We start from the raw sequence: 27,468 nt of genomic DNA, 5'->3' as shown, positions 1-27,468 counted from the left end.
GCGCTGGGTGTTTTATTTTCCCTTGTTCGCGCGCACGTCAATACACCTAGCGGCGTGGCATTTTAACGTGTACATCAATATCTCACTTCCCCGGTCAAGGAAATGGCTTTCGATTAATAATCGATGGATTGGGTGACGACGGCGTGGGTGATGTTGACGGGTACATCACACTAGAAAAGCATAAACTCCTTCTTGCTACTGCTTTGTACCAAAAGTCGTCCTCCTGTGGCAAACATGTTGTTTTCGCTGGCAGGCTATAGTGTATAAGGTAGAAAATTGGTATACCGTTCAATGTCGTCCATTCGCTGCACAAGATGATCGGGGATCATAAGATTGCGCCTTCTTCCTTTTTTTCACCCAGAGGCATCGTGTGCGAGGCTGTAATCAAATTATCACATTTTTAATTAATCCCTTTCCCCTCTGTTCTCTGTTTTGCGATATCGTTTCAGCATCAGCAGCGTGGTGTCTAGCGTCCGAGCCAAATATCCGTTCCTGTTCGCCATCGCGGTTCGTCTTTTGCCCATCGAAAACCCGCACATACACTCACAGAAATGGCCTTAATTATGAAATATATTGACAGTATGCATCACTACATGGACAAATACGGAGGTAAGTTGTTTGTGTGTGTGTGTGGCTAGAATGTAGTTAGTTAATCCTAGCTAGTGTAAAATAATATTTTATCAAAAGCAACGCGTCGTGCTGCAGGTTTAAAATACGTGACAGTCTGGGATATGAAGTTTTTGAAGCTCATTTCTGTAACCCTGCACTTCAGCCACATCCGAACCGGCAGACACATGAATACCTCATCAAAGGTGGTACCTTGTTCATGATCGTAATACGTGTGGTGCAAAGAGTTTGTTATCACAGAACTGTCCGAGAACAGTACAGCAACGGTCGCGTTTTGCGCTAAATGCACTAGAATAATCAAAAGCAATTTAAAACGCATTGACTGCAATGGTGCGTGCTTTGTTTGTTCTGTTTTAGTTTTAGACTGCATATCGATGGTTTAAATATGCACGGGAAGAAGCCCCCAAGTAGGGTGCAGCTCGGTGTTTAATTTAAAATTCTGCCAGCAAACTCCGTGCTGGGTTCGAAAGATCGCACAAATCGATTTGGCTTTCGAGGAAGGAAGGGGTAGGCCTTCCGGTTAACGTTGTTTGCGGTTTCGGATGCATTTGCTGAGCAGAGCGGTATCAATTTCCATAATGGCGCGCCAGGTCACAACCTAGAACTTGTGCAAGATGTGTAGTGCATTCACCTGTGCATTACTGTAAATACCCGATACCACGTCTGTGTTTGTGGAGCAGTAGTTTGGTGTTAATTAGGAGACACAGAAGGACGTCGACCCAAGAGCAGCTCGATCGTGTACCCCGGAAAGTACATCGATTGTACTCAGGGTGAGAAACGCAAAGTCATGGAAACTACCGTTGTGCGCACTTCCTAGTAGAACGGTCTGGTGAGCTTTATCTGTTGTACGCCTTTTAAGCTTAATGGAGGCGCATGGTCGTTGAAATAAGTTAGGCTGTGTTAGTGGTTCCCCAGGGATCTATATGCTCTTTTACTTTACCATTTTATAAAATCAGTATTATTGTCTAATTCATGAAGGCACGTTAGCGTTCAATGTTTTGTACATTCAGTTCGTGCTTTAATCTTTTCACCTTCCCCATCATCTACTTACTTGCTCCAGTTGTTAAAAAGGCATGGAAAAGTACCTGACAACCTTCGTTTATACCGGTAGATGCATTAATTATCCAAACCGCTGCGTGTAACGATTCCAAGATGGCATGCGCTAACTGCTACAGTTGTGATGGCGACGAATCACGAAGCGCTACGGATCGCGATCGCGCGATGTCATTGACGCACGGCTGATGGTGGAATTTATTAACCAGTGGAACTTTTTCATTCTTACCACAAACGGGAGAGTGAATTTCTGAGGATCGCCGCACTCATTGTACTCCTCTCCTCGTGTGCTAATTGATACATTAAAGACTGCAACTGATCGACATCGTTAGTGTTGTTATTGCGTACGAAATGCTTTAAATTAACTGAAGATATTTTTTTTCCTTTTTTTACAAATGAAGTCTACTGACGTCAGCGGTGTCAGCGCGTGTCATTTTGCTCATATGTAGAAAGTTCACCACACAAACGGCTATCGGGTACGATGATAACACTCTAGTAGTGTGCTGTATGGTGGCGTGTCTACATTGGATAATGATGAAACAAACATTTGTCGCCCCCTTTGCTATTCAATCCCCATAAGCTGACAAGCACGCACGCACCAATCAAACGCTGATGATGGATATATTCATCCTGGTGTAATCGATGACGCTTTGTTTGTGCTACCGTTTAGCACCTCATTTTCTCTTTTCGAGCGATAACTTTCCTCCGCGTTTCCCGGAACCAATCTTCGCAATCCGAAGTCTTTTCTAATGGTTCGGCGTTACCGTACTTGGTATGGAAAGGTTCGTTCCACGAGCATAAAGGTTAAAAAGGTGGCCATCATCATCAATGTGTTGATTCCCACGACCACTTACTCGTGAACGACCAGTTGCTCATTAGGAGATGAAAGAAGTGTATTGACACACTATTCGTAACACTTGAAATTAGGCAACGTGCAACAAGGCATTGCTCGTTACAATTAAATTAGGCAACCGTGAAACCTAATATCTAGTGTTGAATGAATGAATATTAAGTTATAGTAAAAATTGTGCGCCAGATTAGTTCAAAACAGAACACATACTTTCTTACTTATCAAACTCTATAACCGGTTCTTATTGGCCCATTGCAAAATTTAAAAAAGTATCAACGCCATCACTTCTTTTAAAATTGGAATTACTACTGGACGGCTTTACGGGCTGGATTATCCCATTCCATTCTCATGAAAAGACAAACTCTCCGTACCCTATGCGAGTCTAATGCGCTGCATAATATTGAAATCATCATACATTCCATATAGCTTGTCGGTGTAAAACTAATTCCTGTTTCTCTACATATACGGACCAACAATCCTTCGGAGTATTTTCCTCCCGAAGGCGGCTAAAAGGAACTAGCCAGCAGAATCCAAAGCTAACAAAGCTTTGGAGTTGCGTTTTTCTCATGTGTGCAATCCTTTTTTCTATTATTTTCTCACGTATCTACATCTATTAACGTAACCACATTGATCTAAACAAAATTGTCTTTCCTTTTCAGATCCCCGGACGAAAGATTGGCCAATGATGTCGTCGCCGCTCCCAACCCTAGCACTATGTTTAGGATATGTGTACTTAGTCAAAGTAAGTATGGTCAAAGTGCAACGCCTGATGGGTTTACGCTCGGTTGCAGACGATATTCCAATCACTTGTTAGCAGAGAGTAGAAATACCGTGGAATAAACTGACCGTATAATGGCATAAGAAATTATCAATGCTTTATAACGATACATCACATCGTAGGCTATCAAACCCAGCAAGAAATGCCTCACACAACCATTTTCTGCCTAAGAAATCTAGCCAATAAACCTGAAACAGGATTTCCACACTTAAATATTCAAATTTCGCTCCATATGCATATGCGAGCTGGTGTCGTCTGTGGTCTGTTGTTTCAGGCAATCTGAATAATGAATAGGTATGTGTGTGTGTTTTTGTTTTATAATTTTTATTTGATATGGAGAGAAAACGAACATCACACTATCTCACACCGGACTCTGTAAAGTTTTTCATATTGTTTCCAAAAAAAAATATTTCAAGGTAATCGCGAACACAACCGGATTACACTCCGCGTTCGTCGATAGCCATGAACAATGGTTAGGGAGATGGTGGCAGTTCGATACTCAAACTAAAACTGGTTTACGCGTGCGATCGTCGTTTGAATTTTGATTTCTAAATCGAAAGAGGAGTCTTTTCTTTTTTGCTGTGAAGACGAACGCACGCTTTAGGTCAGATTAGTGTAGCTTCTAATAGGACGGTTTCTTAACGTGTACCTGTTTTCTTGACGTAAAATTAAAAGATGATCTCCAGCATCGTCGTCATCATCCCCGGTGGTATGGAACAGGTTCATTCATCTTGCCGTGTGCCCCCGGTCGGTTCAGTGCGGGTGTCGAAAGTCGTTTCGGTCGATTTGTGAACGTACTGGCTAACTTTTCAGATTCCTTCCACCGCTGATCGATATTGAACCGATGCGTCGCTATGTGCGATGGCCATCTTGTGAAGCAATGGACAAATAGCCCCAACGTGGCTGGGTTCACGGTTGCCAGCAGTACATCAATCCTTCTACCCCTACCCGAATATATGGTTTGACATTAGATCGTACTGCCAAAACTATCAACGAGTCAAACCGCTGAGCAGTATCCTGCTTGCGCACGTTGATGGAGTGGAGGACCGACCATACTACGATCATCGTGATCGTGTTAGGTGTGTATGGACACTAGACTCGTTCCTTCATTTTTTCCACATCGTCAAATGTCGTAGAGTTTGTAAGAAAGTTGCTACAGGGGTCATCATCGTGTTACAAAGACTTATACTGTCACATCATGACAGGGAGCGTTCCTAATGAAAAAAAAACGAACACTAAAAACCTCGATTCTTGCATAATACAGCGCGAATGTAACCGAACGTTACAAGAGGCTAATTTTTGGAATTTCACTTTGCGCCTTACTGTTTAATTTTCCACTACCCCACTAATTTCGTCCCTCTCTTTATATCTCTGCTTTTCTCTCCCACTCCACCTCTGTTGCAATTGATCGATGGTGGCCAAAAAATGGAATCAAATATTCGATTCCATCATCGGTGTGAGATGAATTCGCAAAAATAAATTGGAGGTGGAATAACCTTCAATACGCATAAGACCATTGGTCTGCGAGAGTGCGTAAGACGAGCAATAAACATAAGTATAGTTTTAAAGCCCTCTCTGCTTACCGATCGCCAGGGTGGCGGTGGGTGATGTTATGCATTTAAAAGTGAAACGAACGCTGCACGCTAATAACCTGCTTCCTCCGCCATTCGCTCCTACCCAAACATACCACGTTGGGTCGCGTGAAAGCATGTCGAAATGGAAAAAAAATCGGTTAAGGTTAGCTTATCTAACATACCTGACCTTAACCGGACCGGATTGTGGACCGCGAGCCACTATTGCTCGATCGCAAGTACACACAACGACGACGACGAAAGCGATTATTTAAAGCGCGCCTGGTACACGTTCCGGAATGTGTCGATCCGCTTTGACAGATCGGTGGTGAAGGGAACGGTGCGAAACCTGGGACCATGGGACAGGGAAGGGCACATTTCATGCACCATTTGGCTATGTTTTAGAACGCAATCATAACGGTAGCAGCAGGTTAATAGCTATTTAATTACCACAAAAACCGGGCCAACCTTCGTCGATCTTGATGCAAGTGCAACTTTGCCGTCATCTTGCAGTTGTTGTGTTGCTTTAACTGTGGCAAGAGAAACACAGAAACTTATTTATGCGATCGTTTTCGTTATTTCTAATGTGAAAGTTACAATTTTCGGCAGTTTCCATATTTGTTCGATTAAAAACGGTAGATTTTATGGAGCAAGACATACTTCACACGGGAACACGGGAACACTGTATACATCACAGGCACTAACATATATTTTTTCTATTTTCTTCCACAGGTCCTGGGTCCAAGGCTAATGGAAAATCGCAAACCCTTCCAGCTCAAAAACACCCTCATAGTGTACAACTTCGTTCAAGTCGTGTTTAGTGCCTGGTTATTCTATGAGGTACATTGTCACCAAACAGCCCGAGCCCCCAAAAGGCTCAGCAGCCACGTTCTGAGACTACTGCCATTGCAATATTTAATTTCGCCTTCTTTTTTTGTATGAAGCATTCAAGAACGACCATAACGCAATGACTGAAACGCGTGGATGTACAAACATTCACAAGGATAAATATGTATTTAAATATTACTCCTTGACGACCGTGACTTGGTAAACTACTATCATCTCGTCGACGCCTTACCAGACGCCTTACAGAACATACATTTTCAGATCGCGACTCATACAACCTTTTACTGCAGATATGCACACAGTAGTGTGCATGGTACTATTAGATTTGTGAGTTTAATTTTGATAGAATGTGTGTAATATTGCATGAATCAACTTGTACCACTTTCATTTTCTATTCCCCCTTTGCACTACTTTTGCTTGCATACGATTCAGAAAGAAATCGGAAATAATGAATTTTGTTGCACAGCGTTGCATTCAGATATCTTCTTTAACTGAATTTGTTTTGTTTGTGTCAATGCACTTTTAAGATTGATCATGTAGTGCATTACATTTTAATTGCACAGACTGACAGTTGTATCAGGAACAAGTATGTCCGTGTACGATTTAATTGAATCAAAGTATACCTTCTGCTGAAGGACGCTGGTACGATGAACTTCGACGTAACGGAGAATACTTCTCAAGAGCAGTTAGTTAGTTGGTGATATCCCTTTCACTAGCGGATCTTTTGGACGTATTGCAGAGATTAAGTGTTCTGTTTGACCTTGTCAGCAATAGAGCAACAAAGCCAACGAACTCGACGAGCGATTTCTTCTTCATCCTTCAAGCTTAAAGAAGAGAAAGGAACTCTAGGACATACCTTCCCTTCTGCATACGCTTTAAACCTTGATTGTTGTTTTTCTTTTTCTCTTAAAAATGATTGTATCCTTCCTGTGCCTGTGCTTCCTTACTGTGTGCTGCGCCGAACCAATTATACACATCTTCCGGGTACGTAGTGTTTAATGGGCGGCTGGTGGGGCGAGTACAGCTTCCGTTGCCAACCCGTGGATCATGGCACTACCGGACGCGCGATGAGAGTAAGTGTTGCCAACGCACTGCAGTGGCTGGTACTGAAACATCATCAGTGCTGCGTCAGTCAGCTAATCCCCGATGACCTCTTTTTCTCCGTGCCATTTTGCAAAACCAAAAACAGAAATAACTATTCGAATGATCTTTTTACGATCATCGTACCAAGTCCTCTTCCATCTTTACGATCTCTCTTTCCGTATCCGTCGTTGCATCGAAAAGAACATCGCATCATGGTCAATTGTGTCAATTGGTGAAAGGGAAATTCGGAATCGGAACCACATCACGGAAACCTTCGTGTAGCACACCCGTCTCTATCTGCTCAATGCTATGACCCGAGCAGAACGTATGTGTCTTATCCTATCTACGGTTCAGGGTGTGAGAAGAGAAGGTTTCCCAATACTTCTTAATCTGCACACTGTCTTGTCACGTGTAACTGCAACAAAACTGTGCAATCGTGAAGAGATCAACGCAGCACACACACCCACGTCCACATATCATCACACCCCACAAGAACCCTAGCTAAAGACCTAGGCTCACTTTATGTGTCGGTGTGCGTGTGTGCGTCTGGGTATAATTTATTATGTCGTACTATTGTAAGAAACGTGCAGCCGAAGAATCGTTGCTACTCGCTGAAAGCTGTAAAAGACCAGTGATCAGTCGCGTTAAGCCACGCTAAACGGTTTGTATGTTGGGGAAGTTTGTATGCGGGAGGGGAGAAGTTGATTTCTATTAGATTTCTGTTTGAGCTTTCAGACTACATATATAAGCAGCTAATCGTTGTTTAGTGTTGATGTTCTACACAGTAGGCACTACTAAACAGAAGGACATGCGGCTGGCCAAAACCTCACACGAGAGGCAGCTCGATTCACTGGACGACGACTGTACTGGACTTTTTCCAAAATGTGTTTTCTATAAAAAAAAAACATAAGACAGACACAGATACATACAGATTACTTACATAAAGACGCACATAGTAGCACTCATGCACACGAATACTCACACCAAATAAGGACGTTCACACTGTGCTTCAGACAAAAAAAACTCAAACACAACCGAATATGCAGTACAGCTCAGCAATACAATACTCGGATTCGGCACATACACTAACCACTGGACCACTTTTTGCCACTTTTTGCAGATTGGTGTATCGGGTTGGCTAACGGGACATTATAACTTCCGATGCCAGCCAGTCGACTATAGTAACCACCCCAAAACGCTGCGGGTAGGTTTCGATTCGAGTCAAAACACTCGGCACACGCACTGAACGTCGTACGGAAAGTGCCAGGGTTGCTTTCCCGGGTGCATCTACATCACCCCTATCTACTATCCGCTAACATTAGTCAATACTTAGGTGACACTGTGGTGCCAGCTAACAACATTTTCTGACTCAACTATCATTATCGGTGCTTTTTATATTTTTTTTGTTTGGGATTATTGACACACACACACAAACTTATTTTACTTTCGCTGTCTAACCTTATTTGCATAGTATTTAAACACATATCCTTTGTTACTACTAAAAACTATTAATTTACTATTTATCACTATAATTTCGAAAATAACAATCAACTGGTTATATAGATCTTTAGAACATTATTATCATCTTTGAACCTCTTTCGCTCTTTTTTACTGATCCTATTTATTCAATCCTCGTTTTTCCGAGTATTGTTTATCGTAAACTTTGAAATGTTCCATCTGCATGATCTTCGAATCCATTCATATCTTCCTGTCTACCGTTCTTTCTTTTTGTTTCCTTTAATTTCTATCCTTTGCATCTAATTATCTCCCAACGTTGGGGCTCCTTCAATCATCATTTATCACCAAGAATGAAAAGTCTAGGCCCCTTACACGTGTTAATGTGTGCTCGCTGTCTTATCCTTCGTTTAAATTATTCCTGCAGTCTTTACCCAATCTCAATTGTCTTTCAACTAAAGCAACTCGCACCCTGGCTCCTTTCGTCGAATCGTTGTCATCTCTGCTAGAAGGGAAGGGTAGAATATTCCTTTAATAATACTGTTTCTTTCTTCCACTGTGTGTTTTTGTTTTTGCTACGTGTTATCAACCTTATACACTGATGATTTAGATGGTGCATGCCTGCTGGTGGTACTATTTCTCAAAGTTCACCGAATTCTTTGACACGGTAAGTTTTACATTCACCATTTCTGTATTACCTTACACGAATTCTTCATTCAGCAGCAGCCCTTACCACAAACGACACACAGAACACTCGAAGCCATTCATTCTTGCCTAATGATCAATTGTTAACACTCACTGGCCACCATCATTAGTCGCCGCTGTTGAGCAAAAGAAGCCTCCGGATGACTGGGCTGAAGAAACACATAATCAAAGTGTGCTCCAATACCCTTGAATATATTTCGTCACGGTCACCCTTGCGCGGTATGATGGCCATCAATCTGTATACGCGGAAGACACTCATCCGGCCTTTTTCCTTTATGCAGCAGGTGGCAGGTGGTTTGAGGGATCAAACCCCGTAGAAAAAAGAGAGAGCGACGTTCAATGCGATACTACTCGCAGCAACATTTACGTCAATCGAAAATCACTTCCTGGCTAGGCTTGTATCTGCAGCTGAAAAACTACCAACCTCGCGAATTAGCTGCGTAAAAACACGTTAGCCAATTCCGCAAGACGATGAGCCCTGTTTACTTAGTTAGCTCCTGCTGTTGCTGTTGCTCTAAGACACACGATTCGCAAATACCGCTGTCAAGAGGGTTGCCCTCTAGTCTTAGGTATTGTTTTTTCATATTTTTTATGTGGTGCTCTCAATGTTGAAGACATGACAAGTCATATTGTTGGAGACGCTGTGAACTCAAAAATGCGTTACAAGAAGCCTGGAAGAGGGCTCGTCTTTCGCATATGTTATTTTTTCCCCCAATTTATTTGTTCGGCAGGTACAAATTATTACAACCCAAAATGTAGTATTGGCGAAGAAGAAATCACCTCACTACGATAGTCAATATTGACTGAGAAAACAAAGAGCACCAGAGTACAATGAGACGATATAAAGGCCAGGATATGTGTAAGAAGGAATCTCCGCGTCATCTTCGCAACGGTTGGATGTCTCACAGTGCTAGGCAAATGTGATCTGTGGATTTCCGGCGTGCACGAAAGCCACTAGCAAAATATGATTTTTATTTATGCGGTTTGGACGATTGTTGGAAGTGTTTACACGAGTTTCAGGTTCGGCTTGCGGAACGAACGATAATCGTTCGGAACCAAAAGAAAATAAGAGTTGAACGATGGGAGGGAGATAGTACTTGACATTAAACTTTAAAGATGACAACAGAAATAGAAGATCATTGAACTGCCGGCGCATCGCGATTCACACGATCTTTCCGCCCGACGATCATTAAAACAGAAAGCAAGCAGCAGAGGATCTTCAAATTTGCATTCACATCTACTGCTAGATTTCGCGCTCCCGGACCAATGCTAAACGATCGATTTGTGTGACTTTTCGGTCATGATGCCATGGTGCAGGGGAAAATGCTTCTGGAACAATCCGTTGTCGAAAACATCACAGAATCCGGGTACCAGTGTCCGGCTCATAAAAACGCGCGAATCTCATTCACCACGAAATGTTTCACTCCCGTTAGTTTGTTTTCTTTTTTTTATCCAGTTTTTGGTACGTCAATCCTCCTGCTTCGACCATATCGTATGTCTCGGTGGTGTATAGGGGGATCGTCTGCCCGTGCACAACGCGAAACTCACCGTAGAACCGGCTGTGCACGGTGCAGAAGAGATTTGTCCAGTGAATCGGCACCTATTCCGGTTTTCGATTGGTACCGGAATTTGGAATGGGAATAAATTGTGTGGGAATTTTCGCACGCAATTTATGCAGCTTTTTTAAGAACGGCGACAGCACATTGTCATCATCGGACACCGTCCAAAGCGCAGTAAACGAGTTTGTTTTCAGATTAATGCACTACATTTTGGTGCTACAATAAGAGCAGCTCGTTGAACTGATCACACCATATGGTACAGTTATGTGGCGCGATGCCCGCACTTGAGGTTCTAGTTGAAGCTGTTGATCTAGTTTTGCTGATCGCACCAACAAAGGAATGGTGGTAGCAAGTGCAGCGGCCATTGATTGGCTCTTGCTGTAGTGACAGGTCGCGGGTGAGCATGTAAGTGGTAGTTCTACTAACCCAGTCAAGCTTGCATTTAGCTCTTCGATGCACCCTAGAAAAGCGTGTCCGTGAACGCCGCGTATGCGGCGTATGTAGTCACGGTACAACCGGACTGCCTTGGAATGCCCCGTTCTAAGCAAGCATATGTGTGTGATCGATGGTCAGTGCGTTCTACAAACCGAGCGTGCGCATGTAAGGTTCAACATAGGCAGCGGTTTAAGTTGAATGAGCATCGAGAACGGAATGAATGTGTCATCGAGTGTTTGTGATTGCTTGTGAAGGAGATATGCTGTAAAGATGGAGCCACAAATCGAAATCACTTCCATCCATCTAATTCTAACCCAATGTTATGTTTTTCCTCCCCACAGTTCTTCTTTGTAATGCGCAAAAAGAGTAGTCAAGTGTCTACATTGCACGTCATTCACCATGGATGTATGCCAATGTCGGTATGGTTCGGTGTTAAGTTCACTCCAGGTAAGCGTCCCATCGGTAACTCCGACTGATCGTGCGATTTCTAATGCTTTTCCTCAAACCTACCTTTTCTTCCTCCCTTCATCCACACAACACAGGCGGTCACAGCACATTCTTCGGCCTTTTGAACACGTTCGTACACATAGTGATGTATACGTACTATCTGTTTACTGCCCTCGGACCGCAATTCCAGAAATACTTGTGGTGGAAGAAATATCTTACCGCCCTTCAGATGGTAAGTGGAATGGCAAAGACGATTTACTTTTCTTTTCAGTTTCATCAATACTAAAGATTTGTTTCGATTCGCAGGTTCAATTCGTCCTGATCATGGTACACGCTTTCCAGCTGCTGTTCATTGACTGCAACTACCCGAAAGCTTTCGTCTGGTGGATCGGAATGCATGCTGTGATGTTCTTCTTCCTGTTCAACGAGTTCTACCAGTCCACATACAAGGCCCAAAAGGTATGGATATCCTTTCCCTGGGTCAGGATTGTCTTATGGTGCGAGATTGCGAGATAGCAGTGCTGAATTATAGAGTTATTATCTCATCTCATGTTAAAAAAGCGTTATTTTCAAAGTCAATAATTGCTGAACGCGTGGGCAATTAGTAGAGATTCTGTTCATGATAAACAACACGGATAAAGTTTTGATGTACTGAAGAAGCAACCCGAAGTTTCTAACAGCTCAACAATATGCAATAACAGGAGAATTCTGTGTGGATAGAATTGCCTCACTGAAAAAAGTTTGGTTAATACATTGGTGAACATTGATATCCTTCCAACATCGGTTGTGATATCAAATCGAATAACCGAAAGATTATAGTGCGACATTTGTTGCGTATTTGATAGAATCCGCGTTGTGATCCTCGCGCTTGACTAGCAAACCAGTTCTTTTTCAATTTACTTTACCTACACGACTTCAGACCCTATGCTAGGAGACACGGATTGGATGTCCTGCGTTTGTGTGTCAGGTTCATGGGTTTGATAGCGTAGACGATGATAGATCGCCATAGTTGTAATAATTTTCCAGTTTATCCCTCATTTCTCGCACGTTGGATTAAGACATACGATCCCTACCATTTATTGCCAGTGTAACAGATAAGTCTAATCGCTGGGTTTCTTTCTGTCATCCACTTACAGCTAAAGAGAGCAGCTGCTGCCAAAAAGCGAGAAGCTGAGCTGCTTCTGCTGCAGCAACAGAACGGTCACGTGGCCAACGGCAGCGCCAACGGTACGCTCAGCAATGGCACCGGCAACAAGGCAGCCGATTACTACGTACGGGGTGACGTTCCGGCCGAGATGGAACTGACGCAACGGTCAACAACGAACACCACGCACACGACAGCCCAATAATAGCGGGATAAAAAAAAAGGCAGACCGGTTACGGTTCTTGTAATTAATTATTAATTTATTGTAAAATTGTCCCCCGAAATCTGCGTGTATGTTTGTGTGGGTGTGTGTATGTGTGCTTGCATGTGTTTACAAGCAGCAGCAGCGCAGGGTAACGTAGATGCCACCGGTTGGTACTGATTATTTGTGCTGATCTTTTCCATTTTTCATTACGAGATCGGGTGCAAACCACGCATCATCTATCGGTTGTTCCTACAGTTTTCAAGTTTAAGGTTCACATTTTAAGGAGATTCGTTTTATTGGTCTATCCATCCCTTCCCCATAACATACAACAACCCACCCGGAGCACACATACAACAAAGCACACATACTCACGCACAGGTTCGTCGCTGAGAGATACAATTCTATTGAAAACATTCAAACCTGACGACGAGGAATGGGCTGCTATTGTTAGGGCAAGGTTAGTTACGAGGGGTGCATGAGATTATTGCACCTTCTGGTCTATTTAGGATTTCATACGAACGGAAAGAAAGTATGTCGCTTTCGGATATACGGTACTGGAGATTAAGAGGAGGCCTGGCAGCTTTACACTTTCTTGTCTTGTTTTTTTTTAGTCTAATAAGAAAGCTACACAGCTCGGTGTGCTGCTTTACATAGTGATGAATTATTTTGAAAAAAAAAAAACAAAGCTACAAACACAAAATACACAAGCAATTGGACGAGAGGAAGTTGTGTGTACAGTATACTTCGACAAAGAATATGTGCAAGTGTGTACAGCAGTTTGTAGGTGCAATGATAATGGTGCAACACAACAATCAGGAAAAGATATCAAACCAAGAGTTGTACTGAAGGTGGAAACGACGTTAGAAGAGGGTACACTGCGTTTAAAGGGTTAGTAGCATATGGGTACGAAAACAAAAACAACTAAACTAAAAAAGAAGAAACGGTCGAATAAAATCAAGGATAGTTCATAGGAATACAAAAAAAACACAGTTCAAGCAAATCTATATATATGTATATGTGCATGGACGGGTATGTATGTGTGCGAGTGTGTGTATGTAGCCGTGTATGCTTGGTTGGACTATTGGAAAGTAAGCTCGGTTACGGCGTATCAGTAAAGACAAGCAACGAAAGTGAATGTAAGAGATTTTGAAGCAAAATGGCCGATCATCCTTAATTTTTGGTTTTTATTTGTATAAATTTATCCACCTTTTTTTTTACAAAAAAAAAAAGAAACTTTGCTGTCCCTCCAAATACTTCCCCTCCATTAATGCTTCCTCCCTGACACACCACTCTCTTCCTACTGTCCTGCTGATTTCTGTTGAGCGTGGAAATGTCTGAGCTGGTATAATAGAGGTAGCATTCGTCGTGATGTGACCGAAGGTGTCCTATTTACAGTTACGATTAAGTGAAATATCAAGCTACATTTTTCACCATAAGTCTAAGGAATATTTCTTTTTTGGAAGGACACACTTTCGGTAATAAAACAGACGATGTAAAATGTAACACCCGGGAAGGAAGATGTGTGGATCATCGAAAGAAACGATGGGTGTAAATGGATCAGTTGTGTGTGTGGGTGTGTGTGAGAAAGAGATAGTGAGAGAGAGAAAGCTAGTTGTAGAACTTGATATTTTCAACACCTATCGCTGAACACGAGATGTGAAAACATAGTAGCATAATGCTGAAAAATCCACCGATTTATCTGATCATATAAGATTGTTCGCAGTTGATCCAGTCGTTAGCCTTTGTGGTTCTTATCGCTTCAGAGTGCTCGTACTGCATGGAGCCTGCAATCAAAATAGAAGAAGAATTATATTTCTATCGTTACCTGGTTGATATAATCGGTGTTTATTCGGTAGATTTAATATAAAAGCACGACTCCAACCGCAATCTGGAAAGCAACCCGTTACACTTTTTCAGGCGATTTTGTTTCAGCTCAACGATCCGGTATTAAATCCTGTCCGTGTGTGTGTGTGTGTGTGTATATGGCAAGTGAGAAGGTGCTACTGCTGTCCCTGCGATTAGGGCAGACAATCCTGTACAAATCGAACCCTCCAACAAACAACACAAACTGCTCGCAAATTATCCCAACGGATTATTAAGAAACCAAGCAAAACTAGAGAGAATCAGCACGCTAGAGAAATGAAGAATGATACTATACAAGGATTTTGTACCGTGTTCCGTAGACGTGATGTTTTAGACGGTAGTGGGGATAAAAATTCTTACATCCCAGTTAGCATACTGTAAAAGTCATTATAACGAAAACAGAAAATCAAACTTCACTAATCTTTACAACAACAACAAACACTAAGAGAGAAAGGTAATGAGGTGCTTCAATCAACGATAATAGACGATTTAATAGTTTTCTGCTGGCAGAAAGAAAGCAAAAGATGGTAGAAGGGATAGATACAATTATATGTATAGAGAAATATGTTTGCGTGAAACTCTAATTGCTGCAAAATCTGCCTTGTGTGTGAGTGTTGTTAGATACACGTATCATTCATCGGTGTTTATACGATTCCCATCTCTTTTCTTTTTAAAGCTTTGCGCAATGTAAAAAGGAAAACAAAATGGCGCCCGGACCGACCGAACACTATGTATCTTTCCTATTGATCACTGTACAGCGAAACCGATGTGTTGTTGTCGTTAAGGATTTTGCATAGCTAAGAAATGAGTTTAATCTGCTGTTGATTCATGGCTCTCACAAAAGCGAGTTCCATTATATCGGTTTTACTAAGCTATGTTAATGGTAGTTGTTCGGGCTACAACTGCTGAGAATACAATCGTTTCAAATGGCAGTTACGAAATTCCGCCAAAGGTTAGCCACACAAACACAAAAACACATACAAACACACATGCAGTTAAGGAAAAATAAATTTTAAAACTGACGTGTCGAATATCTCAATTTACTTAAAGTTACTTAAAGCGGATTATAAGGAGAAGACCTATCGAAGTGTTTCGTTGAAACGTCAATGCCTGTGTCTGTAGCTCCTGCTTTGTATTCTTACTATCTGGCGACTACGAGGTTTCTTGTCAGGATGTCCTTTTCCATACAGATAGTTCAGAAGCATCTAGTACAACCATGAATTTGAAAGAAATAATTGACTCCATAAAAATTGTTAAAATTCTACGGTCATAAGAATTCTGAATAGATGATCCATCCGGCTGTAATAATGCATCGGTTTTCTTGATGGACTGATGACGCCACGATAGAACACGGCTGTAAAGTAGAGTATCAGTAGACGACAAGGAATCCTACGAAAAATTGTTTCAGACAAGATGAAAAGGAACTTGCAGGAGAATGGCGTATCGCGACGGAGAATGGAATCAAGAAGGATATGTCGGGCGTATAACTTATTCCCCGATGCCCAATTATGAAGAAACGAGCAAGTTTTGTTGATCAGATGATGGGAGACCTATGGAGCATGAGTGGTGATCGACGGTAGAGAAGAATTACCCTTAATATCGTAAAACATTATGTTTGAGCAATGATGTCATGATCACGATCGTTAGTTTTTATAAAAAGGACGTTAATGTTCTCGTTATTTTTGAACAACGGAAGCCAAGGCTTAATATGCTGAAACATGGAAGAATACGATGGTTAAAGTAACTGATGAAAAAATGTAGGGCGTAAACTCTACCAACAAAGTCAGCAATCAACCTTCAGACGATCAGCGATGAAGAAGTGCTCAAAGCATCCCTAGAACTAGAAAATCAAGAGTCTTACATATTTATCTAGCCATTTCTAGAGCTTGCATGTCACATGTTAGAGGATCATTTGGTCGTTTGCAGTTTTGAGTGAATCGATTTCGAGCAAAACATGTAGCTGGTAGTTAAACTCACTCAAACACCGCCCTTCGAATCAGCTGTTTTCCCTATCTTATTCACTTAGTCTGGAAAGATAAGCAAAAGTGTTGCTCTTGCGTAGACCTCGTATCTTGCGTGTTGTATAAGCAGTTAAAAACAACACTGCCAAGCTGGACAACATCATTATCTCTTATTTTTGACCGATTATAAAACAATCACCCAAAAGAACCGGTTATACACGGAACATGTTAGTTTTAGTAAAAATAACAAACTTCGTATCACATGTGTTTATTTGGCCGACTTGCGTGTTTCATGAGTTGGGAGCAAATTTTCGCATTCTATTCCATTTATCTGACGCGTTTCATCTGCACGTTCTGCTCATTGTTGTGCCAGCAATCATTAACTGATAACTTTTGCAGATGGCAACACTCTACACTTTATTGCTTGTCGTTTATAGAGATTAGCTCATTCGTGAAGTACTCGTGGAACTGAAAACAACGGGACGGACGTGCACACGGACTCTAGGGGAAAATGGAATCTATCGAAGACTTGCCAAAAATCGAAACTACACATAGCCACGACAATTACGTGAGCCGCCAGAAGTATGATCAATTACTCGAGGATTATAACAAGCTGAAGGAAAGGAATTATCTCCACACTACGACGGAACGCAGCAACGATCAAGATATGCTCGAGGCGTACATGGGTCGTATGAATCGATTTGAACATCTCATGAAAGAACTGCAAGAAGATTTCCTCGCAATGAAAGCTAGTGTACGATCGCGAACTCTAGTCAACGGTTCTGAGCGAAACGCTACGCAACGATCGCACCGTGATGAGACTGCAATAAACTACGTCATGACGATCGTACATCCGAAAAGTCGTACTAATTAGTTTTTTGTTAGAATATTAGCCAAATTGAATAAAGACATGTTTCTGTATATTGTGCCAAACACCCAATGTTTCGACAGCATGTTCCCACACGAAGAGTCCATTTTACATAGTCACGTGACACGCTGGCAGCTGCGATACGGCTTTGAAATTCAAAATGTGTATTCAATTAATTAACAATGGAAATTTGAACTTATGTTAGTAATTGTTAACTATTGAGTTTGATTTTTATCTCAAATATATCAATGACAACGTGACTGCCAACCGAATGTGTAGCCTTTATGTTGCGCCAGCGTGCAAGAAAGGACCTCTGAGCGCACTCACACAAACACAACCATGAAAACGCTCCTGGACGGCAATTGTCAACTGTGTTCGTAAACGTCAACACAATGCTGGGTTGCAGAGTTGTCAAGGTGCATTGTGCATTTTTGTCTCTTTTTTGTCATACGCTATTTTAGAGTTTTATTAATAAACCGATTGTAAAAACAAAATCAACATACGCATGTCCACAGCATTAGGATACTAAATTGAACTTTAAAACATATTTTCATTATATTTATAACCTTTGCAGCGTCGGCGAGCAATGGTGCGACAGCCCTGCTTTTGTTTGACAGCTCGTCTCATGTTCGACCCAAAAGTGGGGCTCAAAACAAATTCGACAAGTATCGCGCAAGGAAGAACACCTCCAGTCCCTGTTTTGGTGTGTCTTATCGGACAATTTGCTTTCGAATTCACGTTTCCGTGTCGTTTGCAAAGGAAAACGACCATCGTATTACTCGTTTGCGAGCGGCTCCCTGTCCCATTTCGCTGATAAATATGGTACCTTGAAAGGAATTTCGCCACCAAAAACCGTAGCGTACGCCACGAATAGGAATTGATTAGGAAATATTGACCTTCAGTGAAACGGATACGGTGAGAGTGCAGTAGAGAAAGGCGGGTCAGAAGTGGGTGTATTTTTCCTACCCAGTGTTGCCTTGAAAAGCGTACTAGCAGCAAAAACGGAAAAGGCTTTGGGGTCTGGTGGCTTGGGAGGGGACAATCGACGACGACGACGCATTTGCACACCTTGCATAACGACAACAACTGTCTCGCAAGCGCTCCCGGAGCGCAACGGTGGTGGTGGTGGCGCACGGAAACGGATTAAGGCACCAGCTCACGGTAGCGGATTCGATAAAATCGATGGCTTTAGATTTGCTTGGTCGTCAGAAAATGCCCCTCGATGGTGCCTCGTCGAAGCAGCCCGCGATTGCCACTTCCACGGTCAGTGGAGGAGCGACAGGGGTTAGTACCACTACGGGTGGCAGTGGTTCGGTCGGGAGTGCTGGTGTTGGCACAGGAGGAAATACTCCGGGATCGGGTGTGGCCGGTGCAACGGGTGGTGTTGGTGGTGGTGCCAGTGGTGCGTCCGTCATGGGCAAACAACTGACCGCGAAACGTTCGCTGAAGCTGGGCAGTTTGGCCGAAGACATCATGCCAGGCACGCTGGGAGGTGGCGAAGAACCGTTCCGTGCCCGGCTGCATCATTTGTTTTCGCAGATCGAGAAAGAGTTCGAATTACTGCATGTGGAAAACATGAGCTGTAAGTACGCAGCCGAAGGTTATGGCGTTGTTTCGTGAACATTTCATTAACATCTCCTTTTTTTGTTTTGTTTTGTTGCAGTGCGTGAAAAGTTGGAAGCTGTTGCTGGAACGCCACGTGATTCTACCGTCGGCGAAAGGCTTCCACTGCAGGACGCATTCGAGGTGGACGGGTCGGTAAACAAGAGCTTCAAATCAAAGCTTGGTAGTGCTGGCAGCAAAGTGAAGGCCGGCCACAAACTGCGCGCTCAGACGAGTCGCATCGTGTCCAGTTTCAAGGCCCAATCGGTCGTCAGTTCGCTGGTGCGCGAATTTTGTGGCCACAAGGACGGTGTTTGGCAGGTTAGCACGAAAGCTGGTCAGCCCATCATCGGTACCGCATCGGCAGATCACAGTGCGTGCATTTGGGGTATCGACACCGGTCGCTGTCTGCTACAGTACCAGGGCCACAGCGGATCGGTCAACTCGATTAAGTTTCATCCGACCCGTGACATTGTGCTGACGGGTAGTGGGGATGCCACCGCACAAATATGGCAGGCTGCCGTCAACTGGGAAGTACCCGCACGGAAGGGCCACTCGTCGGAGGAAGAGCTGGAAGAGGAGGAGGAAGGACCGTACGAGGAGAAGGAAAGGATCGATGTGTTGCGGACACCGTTGTGCGAGTTTTCTGGCCCTGGAGGACACACGGCAGTGGTGGTTGCGGCTGATTGGCTACCGGGCGGTGATCAGGTCATAACGGCCAGCTGGGATAGGACGGCGATTCTTTGGGACGTGGAAACCCGAGAACCGCTGCATCCACTGTGCGGTCACGATCACGAGCTGACGCACGCATCAGCCCATCCGAGTCAGCGGCTCGTGGTGACGGCTTCACGCGATTCTACCTTCCGGCTGTGGGATTTCCGTGATCCCATTCCGGCGGTTTCAGTTTTCCAAGGACACACTGAGTAAGCCATTTTCATCTCATCAAGTCTGGTAAATCTGCTAAATGGCATGTTCATCCTATTTTCCAGAAACGTCACCTCAACAGTATTCACACGCGACGATAAGGTAGTGTCCGGATCGGACGATCGGTCGGTGAAGGTGTGGGAGCTGCGCAATATGCGATCCGCGCTAACCACCATCCGCACGGATTCGGCCGTCAATCGGTTGGCCGTGTCGGCCAGTGGAGTGATCGCCATCCCGCACGATAACCGCCATATTCGATTGTTCGATCTGAACGGACAGCGCATTGCCCGGTTACCGCGTACTAGCCGCCAGGGCCATCGGCGCATGGTGTCGGCCGTCGCCTGGACCGAGGATATCAGCTCGAACTGTAATCTCTTCTCGAGTGGGTTCGATCGGCGCGTGCTAGGTTGGGGCGTTTGCCTGCCACCCAAAGATAATTGAGCAAATTAGGGATGTACATTTCGGCAGGTAGCAGGTAGAACAGGGAATTGGGCGAGGGATTCATCAGAAAAAAAGCACACAGAACGGGGAGTTTTTCGTTGTTTCGTTGGTTACGTTGTTTTAGTTTAATAATTGATAATAATGGTTGTTTTTTGTTGTCGTCCGTCACGCGTAGCATTACGATTGCCACCAGACAACTTAGTCATTAGAGTACGACACAACGGTACAGCTGAGCCGAGTGATGCTGTAAGAATGCGATGGAATTGTGTTATATTGGAATGGAGTGATCGATACTCACTGGGGAAAGTGACTACCATTCGCCACTTTGTTATCTTAAGTGTATTGGATTGCAGCGGGTGATTTCTATCAAGTTCCAACGTTATCCTTTCTATCACGTTTATTTGCCTTTCCTTGCGGGTACATTATTGATTATTTTAGAAGCAGAGGTTGTGAAGGAAGATTACAATGAATTGCGTACGGCTAAGCAAGCAAACCGAATCTCTTTTACATTCTGGTTTCATGTTTACGTGTGGCTTAGGAAGTTTATATATAAATATATATACATATATATAGGAAGCATATTTTTTCATTCGAAATATTTACGCTATGTGACTGATATCTGCACCATTAAGCTCCATAAATGCGTGAGATATTTTAAAACTTCGAATAGAAACACAAATGATGTTTAGTTACAGCCAAAATACAAAGATTATATAAAGAAAGTGGGTATAGTGAGAAGTATTCGTCTAGCTCCAATTTTTTTGCTTTGAAAAGCGTTCCAAAATTAACGATGTGGTTTCGTAAGTTGACGCATAAATACACACTCTTTGTTCGAAATTGTCAAGCAGGATGTTTAAAAAATGATATTAAAAGTAATGGAACATAACATTCTGTTCAATTTTCATCAAAATTACCATGTTAGCCTGGTCCTTACGTGTGGCGAAATTAGATACATATCTTCTTTCAAATGTCAGTAAGTGAGTTTCTTGAGCGTGGCGTCAAAAATTGCAGCTCTGTATTTTGAAATGTGTTATTGAAGTTAGTGTCTTGTTAAAATATTTTGAACAATTTTGATTCAAATTGCCAGGCACTTGCACTCAAGATTATTTTGCTAGAGATCGGGAGACTTTTTATGATGGGAAACTCCGTCTATTCCTGCAAGTGTTATAACAAAAAACGGTAGTTTGATTATGCTTTTCTTTTGTGTCCTTTTTATGTGGTTGATTTCGGATTCATTCATAAACATTTTTCCATTATAAGCTTAGTTTCTACCGCTCAAATATTGTATGTTTTGTATCAAATTTCATTGTCTAGTCTAATGACTCAGAAGCGATAAATTACTGGTTGTACGGTGGGTACGAGACCCTTTTACAAATCTTGTTATCTCGTATGAATATTTGCACTGAATAAGCAAGATTACGACAAGTTTCCCTTGCCATAGTTCCCTTTATTGGACTCTTAAATCGATTCGGACTCGTTTTGTGATCACAAAAGTTTTCAAACATTATTTCATCAATCAACTATCAAATAAAATCATTAGTCTTATTCTGTTCTGTCTAATATGCATTCAACTCGCCCTTTAGAGTATGAATATGCGCTAGACCACTCAATCTCAAAGTAACAAACCACATCACACGAAACTGGAAATCTAACTATATTTTAACTAGCCTCAGTTTAGGTTAGGTTTGGGTGAAGGGTCATTCGCAGGGCGGGTACGGGCAGATTGGGTTAGCTCAGTGTTAAGAAAGGATGCGTATCATTACCAAAATAGATGAGAAAGAAGCGCAGCAAAGAAAAAATCATCTATATCTGTTCTGTCGGTCTCACACATAAAATGGACGACAATAGTATGGAGTCCGTTAGTTTTATCGGTTCTATGTTTCAAACGGTTTGTCGAATGATTGGACGGTTAGTGTTTGGGGAAATGAAGGAGCATATATGGCGAAGCGAGAAAGACGTACTCCAAGCAAGTTACACACTTCAATACCAAATGTATGTTTTGCAGCACCGGTACTCAATTCGAATGTAATATTGTGATGTAAAGAGTTAAAGCATACACACGAACACACTCGGTGAAAAGGAAACACTACTATCAACTAACAAATAACCGGCCGTCTGGTATATTTTTTTTCCGGCGCGTGGAAAGAAAAGACCGAAATCAACACCGCGTGGTAAGTTTTAATCGTGTATTTCTGTTTAGTTTTTGGTACCAAAAGTCAGCATAGCTCATTTGCGCGTGAGCTGTTGCACTTCTACGGAGAAACTCCACAGCTGGGACGGTGCACCACGGCGACATTCGGATGCACCCACATCCTCCCTGACGAGATTTTCCAAACACATCCCGCTTGCTTGGTGTATTAATGTTCCGCCCTGTCGCTGCCACCGTTGTCCATCCTTATCATCAGTTCGTGCCGGAACGTTTTGGCCGCTCTTCTGACGGCATCGTTCTGTCAGGACATACCCGTTGCGCACCGTAAGACAAACGGTGCGGTTCGTGCTTAGCTGCCCATTGGTTTTATGTAGTGCCCACTGGAGCTGCCCATCACTGCCATCGTTATCGCGCGATGCACACTCTACCAGTGTTACATCGTTCTCGATCAATCGCTTCCGCATCCGGGCCGGTGCTAGCGATCTCTTTGGTTTAATGGCGAGACAACGTTCGCCGTGGCGTAGTTGCCCGAATGCGACATTGTTTTCGTTCGGTAGCTTCAAGTCGAGAAACACGTTCTGTAGGTACCAGCTGAATTTGCGACAGTTCAGTGAACGGCGCAGATCCTGCTGCTGCCGAACGGAACCTACGTCGATGGAAACCGCTTCCGGGCGGGCATCGTAGAAAAAGTTTTTGAATTCATCCATCCAAACGAGTGCCACACGCTTTGTGTTACTGAAATAAAAAAAAATAATAATAATTAGTAGAGCAAATCATCGCTGTTAATCATTCAGATTAGGTGCGCAACAAAGTCACGGTATTTTTTTTACTTTTTTTTGTATTTTGTTTGTCGTATTTCATATTAGAGGTCCTCTCGCAATAAGTTGAAAAGGGTTCTGCCGAAAGGGATTATCTTTTTATTCTTCTTATTGATCGAGAAAGACTGTATCTTCTTATGTTTGTTCAGACAATTGTCTGAGCTTCCATATTCAGAGGCTTTCTTTCTCTGTATCAGACTTCGAATATTCAGAGTCATATGCCTTTTGGTTCGGGAAAAGGGAACTTAAGACTTCATTAAGATTCCCAGACGATCAGACATGGGCCTCAAGAATGACAATGACCAACATCACATGTGTCCCGAAGGTGGCTAGAAAACTGTCAAGTAGCTCTTCTATCACCAAAGCCCTAATAAATGGCAGGCAACGCAGGCCATCGAATGGCTTACTAGACTTCCCGATAACACGCAGTTGGATAATCAGTCCTCACTACGGTCCGGATGGGATTTGAACAACGGTACTGCCGTTTGAAGACCGGTGCCGATGTTGACAACACCCCCGGGTCGCTCCTTGTTATTAATTTTGCCTTAAATCAACGGAAAGTATAAAGACCCCTTCAAGCGGAACTTCAAAACAAGTGCACGCACAACCTGGATGAAATAAATTCACATAGAGCAGTTCGCACACGAGGAATACTGTTTAAAAACGCGGCACCAGATGTACATATGTGGTTGATGATGATCACAGGCAATGTTGAATTCACGGCCCACATTTAAAAAAGGATCAAAGGCGCCATATCGAGTATGGTGATCCTCTTCGTCGAGTCGAGTTGATCTTTCACGGTGCGATCTCGGAGAGACTATGATGATGATCGAGACCTAGCAGCGTCCAGCGTAGTCCACTTCCACCCTACAGAAGCGCAGTGTGAATCGGGTAAGTTTACGCGGGATTCATTCCAACCTAGCCAGCGGCAGAGACGCGCAGCATTAAGCACGATTAAGCACGAGGCACACACTGGCAACTGTGCCTCGCTAAGGATTTGTTCATTTAAAAAAAAACTCCCGGATATGTCAATTTCTTGGGACAAACTTGTTTTACCATTGATCATATCGTTCGTTACTTAGTTAGTTAGTTACTTAGGATTAATATAAGGATAATTATATTCTACTTACCGTAAATACGTCAAATGACTGCCGTCCGGAAGAAAGCTAAATGGATGCTTGCGCCGAAAGACGTGTCCAACACGGGAACAGGGTACTACCTCAACGTGTGCTCCACACATCCACGCCTTCAGCGACATTTCCAGCGATTCGCCTCCCCAAATGTCCATTCCCGGATCGAACCCACCAAGCTGCTCAAACAGATTCTTCGCCATAATAAATATACCACCAGAGATGGCCGGACTGTAGAAGGGTAGCGATTCATCATGACGCCGATGTTCGAACTCCTCGTCGGCGATCGGTAACCACCGAAAATGCAGGCTCCAATCGAAGCCACCCCGTAATCGGGCACTGTTTGCCCGATACTCGAAGGTACGCGGATCGATAATGTCTATCACCGGGCTAAGGATGGCAGTCGCGTCGATTGCGAGCCGATCGTGCAACGGTTCCAGCCAGCCCCGATTCACCTCGCAATGGCTGTCCAGGAACAGTATGTAGCTGCCGGTGGCGTACGTCGCACCAATGTTTCTGGAGCGTATCAGTCCTGCGCGCACAGAAAGATAGAGATAAGTATGAGTTTGTAGTTTAAGGACGGAACGTTCAATTAGTACCTTGCCGCACGGAGTTTCTGTAGTATCGTACGAGTGGGATTTGGGAGAAGGATTCATAATACCGATTAGTATGAGGTTTTTCCCCTTCATTCACAGGATGCACCCGATTCTTGTCCTCATGGTCGTTACTGCAGTCATCAATTAGAATTATTTCGTGCAACATATCGGATGGAGTGCGTTGCAGGATGCTGGCGATCGTACGCAACAGCGTAGAAGCGGCTTCATTATGGAACGTTATTATCACAGATGTAGTACGCCCTGGCGTCGTGAGGTAGGTGCGCTGTTGGCAGCTAATACGGAAACACGAATTTATTATCATTAGTTGTGTATGAAGCAAGTGCAACAAACATTTTGGGGATAAATTGTCTATTTCGTGAATGGTAATCAACGAAACCAAGACGTCCTTCAGTCTCAAGACATTGAAGTTCATCTAGTAGCAACTCCACCGGCGACAAAGAATGGGCGATATGTAAATCACTCGTTCGAATATTACACTAGACCAGCTCCAAAAGCCATTACGGCAGCTGATAACAGACGCCGATAGCAGTGAAACATTTGGAATGCTTATTTAAATTTCACCACAACAGTCGACCGAGGATGGCCGTGCCGAAGGTGCTTAAACATCGCGAGACATAAAATTTAATCATGCATTCATCAATGGCGAGCGGATGATTGCGAGAATCAAGCTTAAGGGGGCAGGCTGTGTGGATTTGTGTATTAGTTTTGATTAGTTAGATTCCCAAGACGCGTTGTGTTGTGTTGACATAAAAATTGGATTGAATTTTATTCCGCTTGCTCGACATCAACGATGCTTTGATTGCAACGGTTGAAACTTTGCTGTGGAGTCATTTTACAATTTACGATGCAAAGCGACGTGTAAATTAAATTTTCAATATTTTGAGCGTTTTTGTTAACGTTTGGAGATATGTAAGGCATTAATACGTATTTTTATTGATTATACAAAAACAGTTTTAGTAGACATAAACTTATAGAAACTTATAGAACTTTTTCATAAACACTTTAACACAAGGTTAAAGCATAAAGTACAAAATAAGCTCTTTTCTGAATGTATGATTTATGCTAATTTCGGGATTCGATACTCGGTACAGCTGTATGAAGATAAGAACAGCTACCGCCTCGATCACGTTGGAGCGTTTTCCAAGAAAAAAATCGTTACTACAGATCACTTAATATATTAAGTGTTGTTTGATTTTATATTTACATCCAATTTACATTTACATAAAATCATTTTACAACAATATTTTCGACCGTTTCAAGGCGATTTTTTTGTCAGCTGGTTGGCCCAGACTTTACAAAAGTTTTCACTTTTTTTAAATTTATGTTCATATTTTCTGTTCCAAAACAGTTAGTATAACTTTAATATTTTATCTGTTCACCGCATGTGAATTTTTCAGTCCAAAATTCCAAAATTCCAAAAATTAACTTTATTTTGTTAATTTTTGGACGAACATCCTTCATTTTTTCTTATTCTGTTTTTTAGTTAAACAATATGTGACCGTTCTAGTTCAAAGGAAATACATCTTTTTATTCTCATCTCATCTCATCTCACGCCAATTTGGAATTTCTTGTTATTCCGTATTTTGTTTGTTTCATTTTATTTTTCTCTCTTTTATTTAATGAGGCTTTGAGTATCTAGGACAATGTTGTTTTATTATTTACTGATGATAAAATATTTTTTTATGTTTGATATTTCTACATTTGAATAACGTTTGATCATTGTTGTAAAATGTTAATGTAAAATTAAGGGTTTAATTTTTTAAATATTTTTTTTTTATTTCGAACACTATTTATACAGCGTTAACAAGAACGCTTTACCTTTGGATGTGATAAGTTGCAGTAATAATAAAATTAAAGCAAAATGCAACGGTGTCATCGACATGTCAGTCGGTATTTTGCCCCAAGTAGGGACAAAAATTGATTTGGACAATTTTGGCGGTCGTTTTTTTTTTTGGATTGGACAAAAATGTTAGATGCTACTGTAGCTTTCGGACTCGTGCGTTCTAACGATGGTGAGGCCGCCATCCACCGAGCTCACCCGGAAACAAGGAAATGCCATATAGCGTATAAGTTGAAAGAGTTGTGAAGCTAGATATAAGATTAGATGTTAAGGAATACGACCTGGCCGTCATTATGAAATTTTAAAAAAAATGAAGAAAAATATTCATTATAATTTCATTGAACCCACGCAAGCATAATCTAACCCTCTGTTTAAAATGCATACAACAAAAGAGCTTTAGAAAAGGATAAGTAATTAACGACCGTACTGCTACGTGCCGGATGTGAGAAGAATTGCTCATGAAGTGAACTATTGCGTACTTTTGTGACAGGAAAACT

The 27,468-nt window shown here is 42.5% G+C and overlaps 3 protein-coding genes across 4 annotated transcripts in view; 2 read left to right on the top strand and 1 right to left on the bottom strand.

The window, feature by feature from the left end:
- Positions 1 to 27,468, bottom strand: part of LOC126557466 (polypeptide N-acetylgalactosaminyltransferase 16-like) — a 359,463-nt gene that overhangs the window by 329,778 nt on the left and 2,217 nt on the right. Inside the window, exons 2-4 of one of the 2 annotated variants that reach the window (XM_050213255.1) lie at positions 25,114 to 25,403; positions 24,515 to 25,046; positions 22,628 to 23,301 (exon numbers count right to left, since the gene is read on the bottom strand). In XM_050213255.1, the coding sequence (XP_050069212.1) occupies positions 22,644 to 23,301; positions 24,515 to 25,046; positions 25,114 to 25,403 (1,480 nt within the window). In that variant the 3' untranslated portion in view covers positions 22,628 to 22,643. Of the gene's footprint in view, positions 1 to 22,612; positions 23,302 to 24,514; positions 25,047 to 25,113; positions 25,404 to 27,468 lie in introns of those variants that run through there. The other variant, XM_050213254.1, reaches the window with a different exon arrangement.
- On the top strand, positions 472 to 12,833 carry LOC126559849 (elongation of very long chain fatty acids protein AAEL008004). Its single transcript, XM_050216022.1, has 9 exons — positions 472 to 609; positions 3,190 to 3,272; positions 5,612 to 5,719; positions 7,929 to 8,012; positions 8,874 to 8,930; positions 11,304 to 11,409; positions 11,505 to 11,641; positions 11,716 to 11,868; positions 12,546 to 12,833. The coding sequence occupies exons 1-9, from the start codon at positions 552 to 554 to the stop codon at positions 12,756 to 12,758; spliced, it is 999 nt and encodes a 332-aa protein (XP_050071979.1). The 5' UTR covers positions 472 to 551; the 3' UTR covers positions 12,759 to 12,833.
- LOC126557655 (WD repeat-containing protein 37) lies at positions 18,488 to 20,422 on the top strand. The gene is made up of 3 exons (XM_050213508.1): positions 18,488 to 19,032; positions 19,114 to 19,975; positions 20,042 to 20,422. Exons 1-3 carry the CDS (start codon positions 18,633 to 18,635, stop codon positions 20,415 to 20,417), a joined length of 1,638 nt encoding a protein of 545 aa, XP_050069465.1. The 5' UTR covers positions 18,488 to 18,632; the 3' UTR covers positions 20,418 to 20,422.

This window comes from Anopheles maculipalpis, chromosome 2RL (assembly GCF_943734695.1).
Source record: "Anopheles maculipalpis chromosome 2RL, idAnoMacuDA_375_x, whole genome shotgun sequence".
Classification (NCBI taxonomy): Eukaryota; Metazoa; Arthropoda; class Insecta; order Diptera; family Culicidae; genus Anopheles; species Anopheles maculipalpis.
Note: the sequence above shows the minus strand (reverse complement) of the source record. Positions and strands in the feature narration are given on the sequence as shown.

Coding starts and splice junctions, on each gene's coding strand:
- LOC126557655 (XM_050213508.1), top strand. CDS start 18,633: ATGGCTTTAGATTTGCTTGGTCGTCAGAAAATGCCCCTCGATGGTGCC. Junction 19,033..19,113: donor GCATGTGGAAAACATGAGCT/GTAAGTACGCAG, acceptor GTTTTGTTGCAG/TGCGTGAAAAGTTGGAAGCT. Junction 19,976..20,041: donor GTTTTCCAAGGACACACTGA/GTAAGCCATTTT, acceptor CCTATTTTCCAG/AAACGTCACCTCAACAGTAT.
- LOC126559849 (XM_050216022.1), top strand. CDS start 552: ATGGCCTTAATTATGAAATATATTGACAGTATGCATCACTACATGGAC. Junction 8,931..11,303: donor TCACCGAATTCTTTGACACG/GTAAGTTTTACA, acceptor TCCTCCCCACAG/TTCTTCTTTGTAATGCGCAA. Junction 11,869..12,545: donor CCACATACAAGGCCCAAAAG/GTATGGATATCC, acceptor ATCCACTTACAG/CTAAAGAGAGCAGCTGCTGC.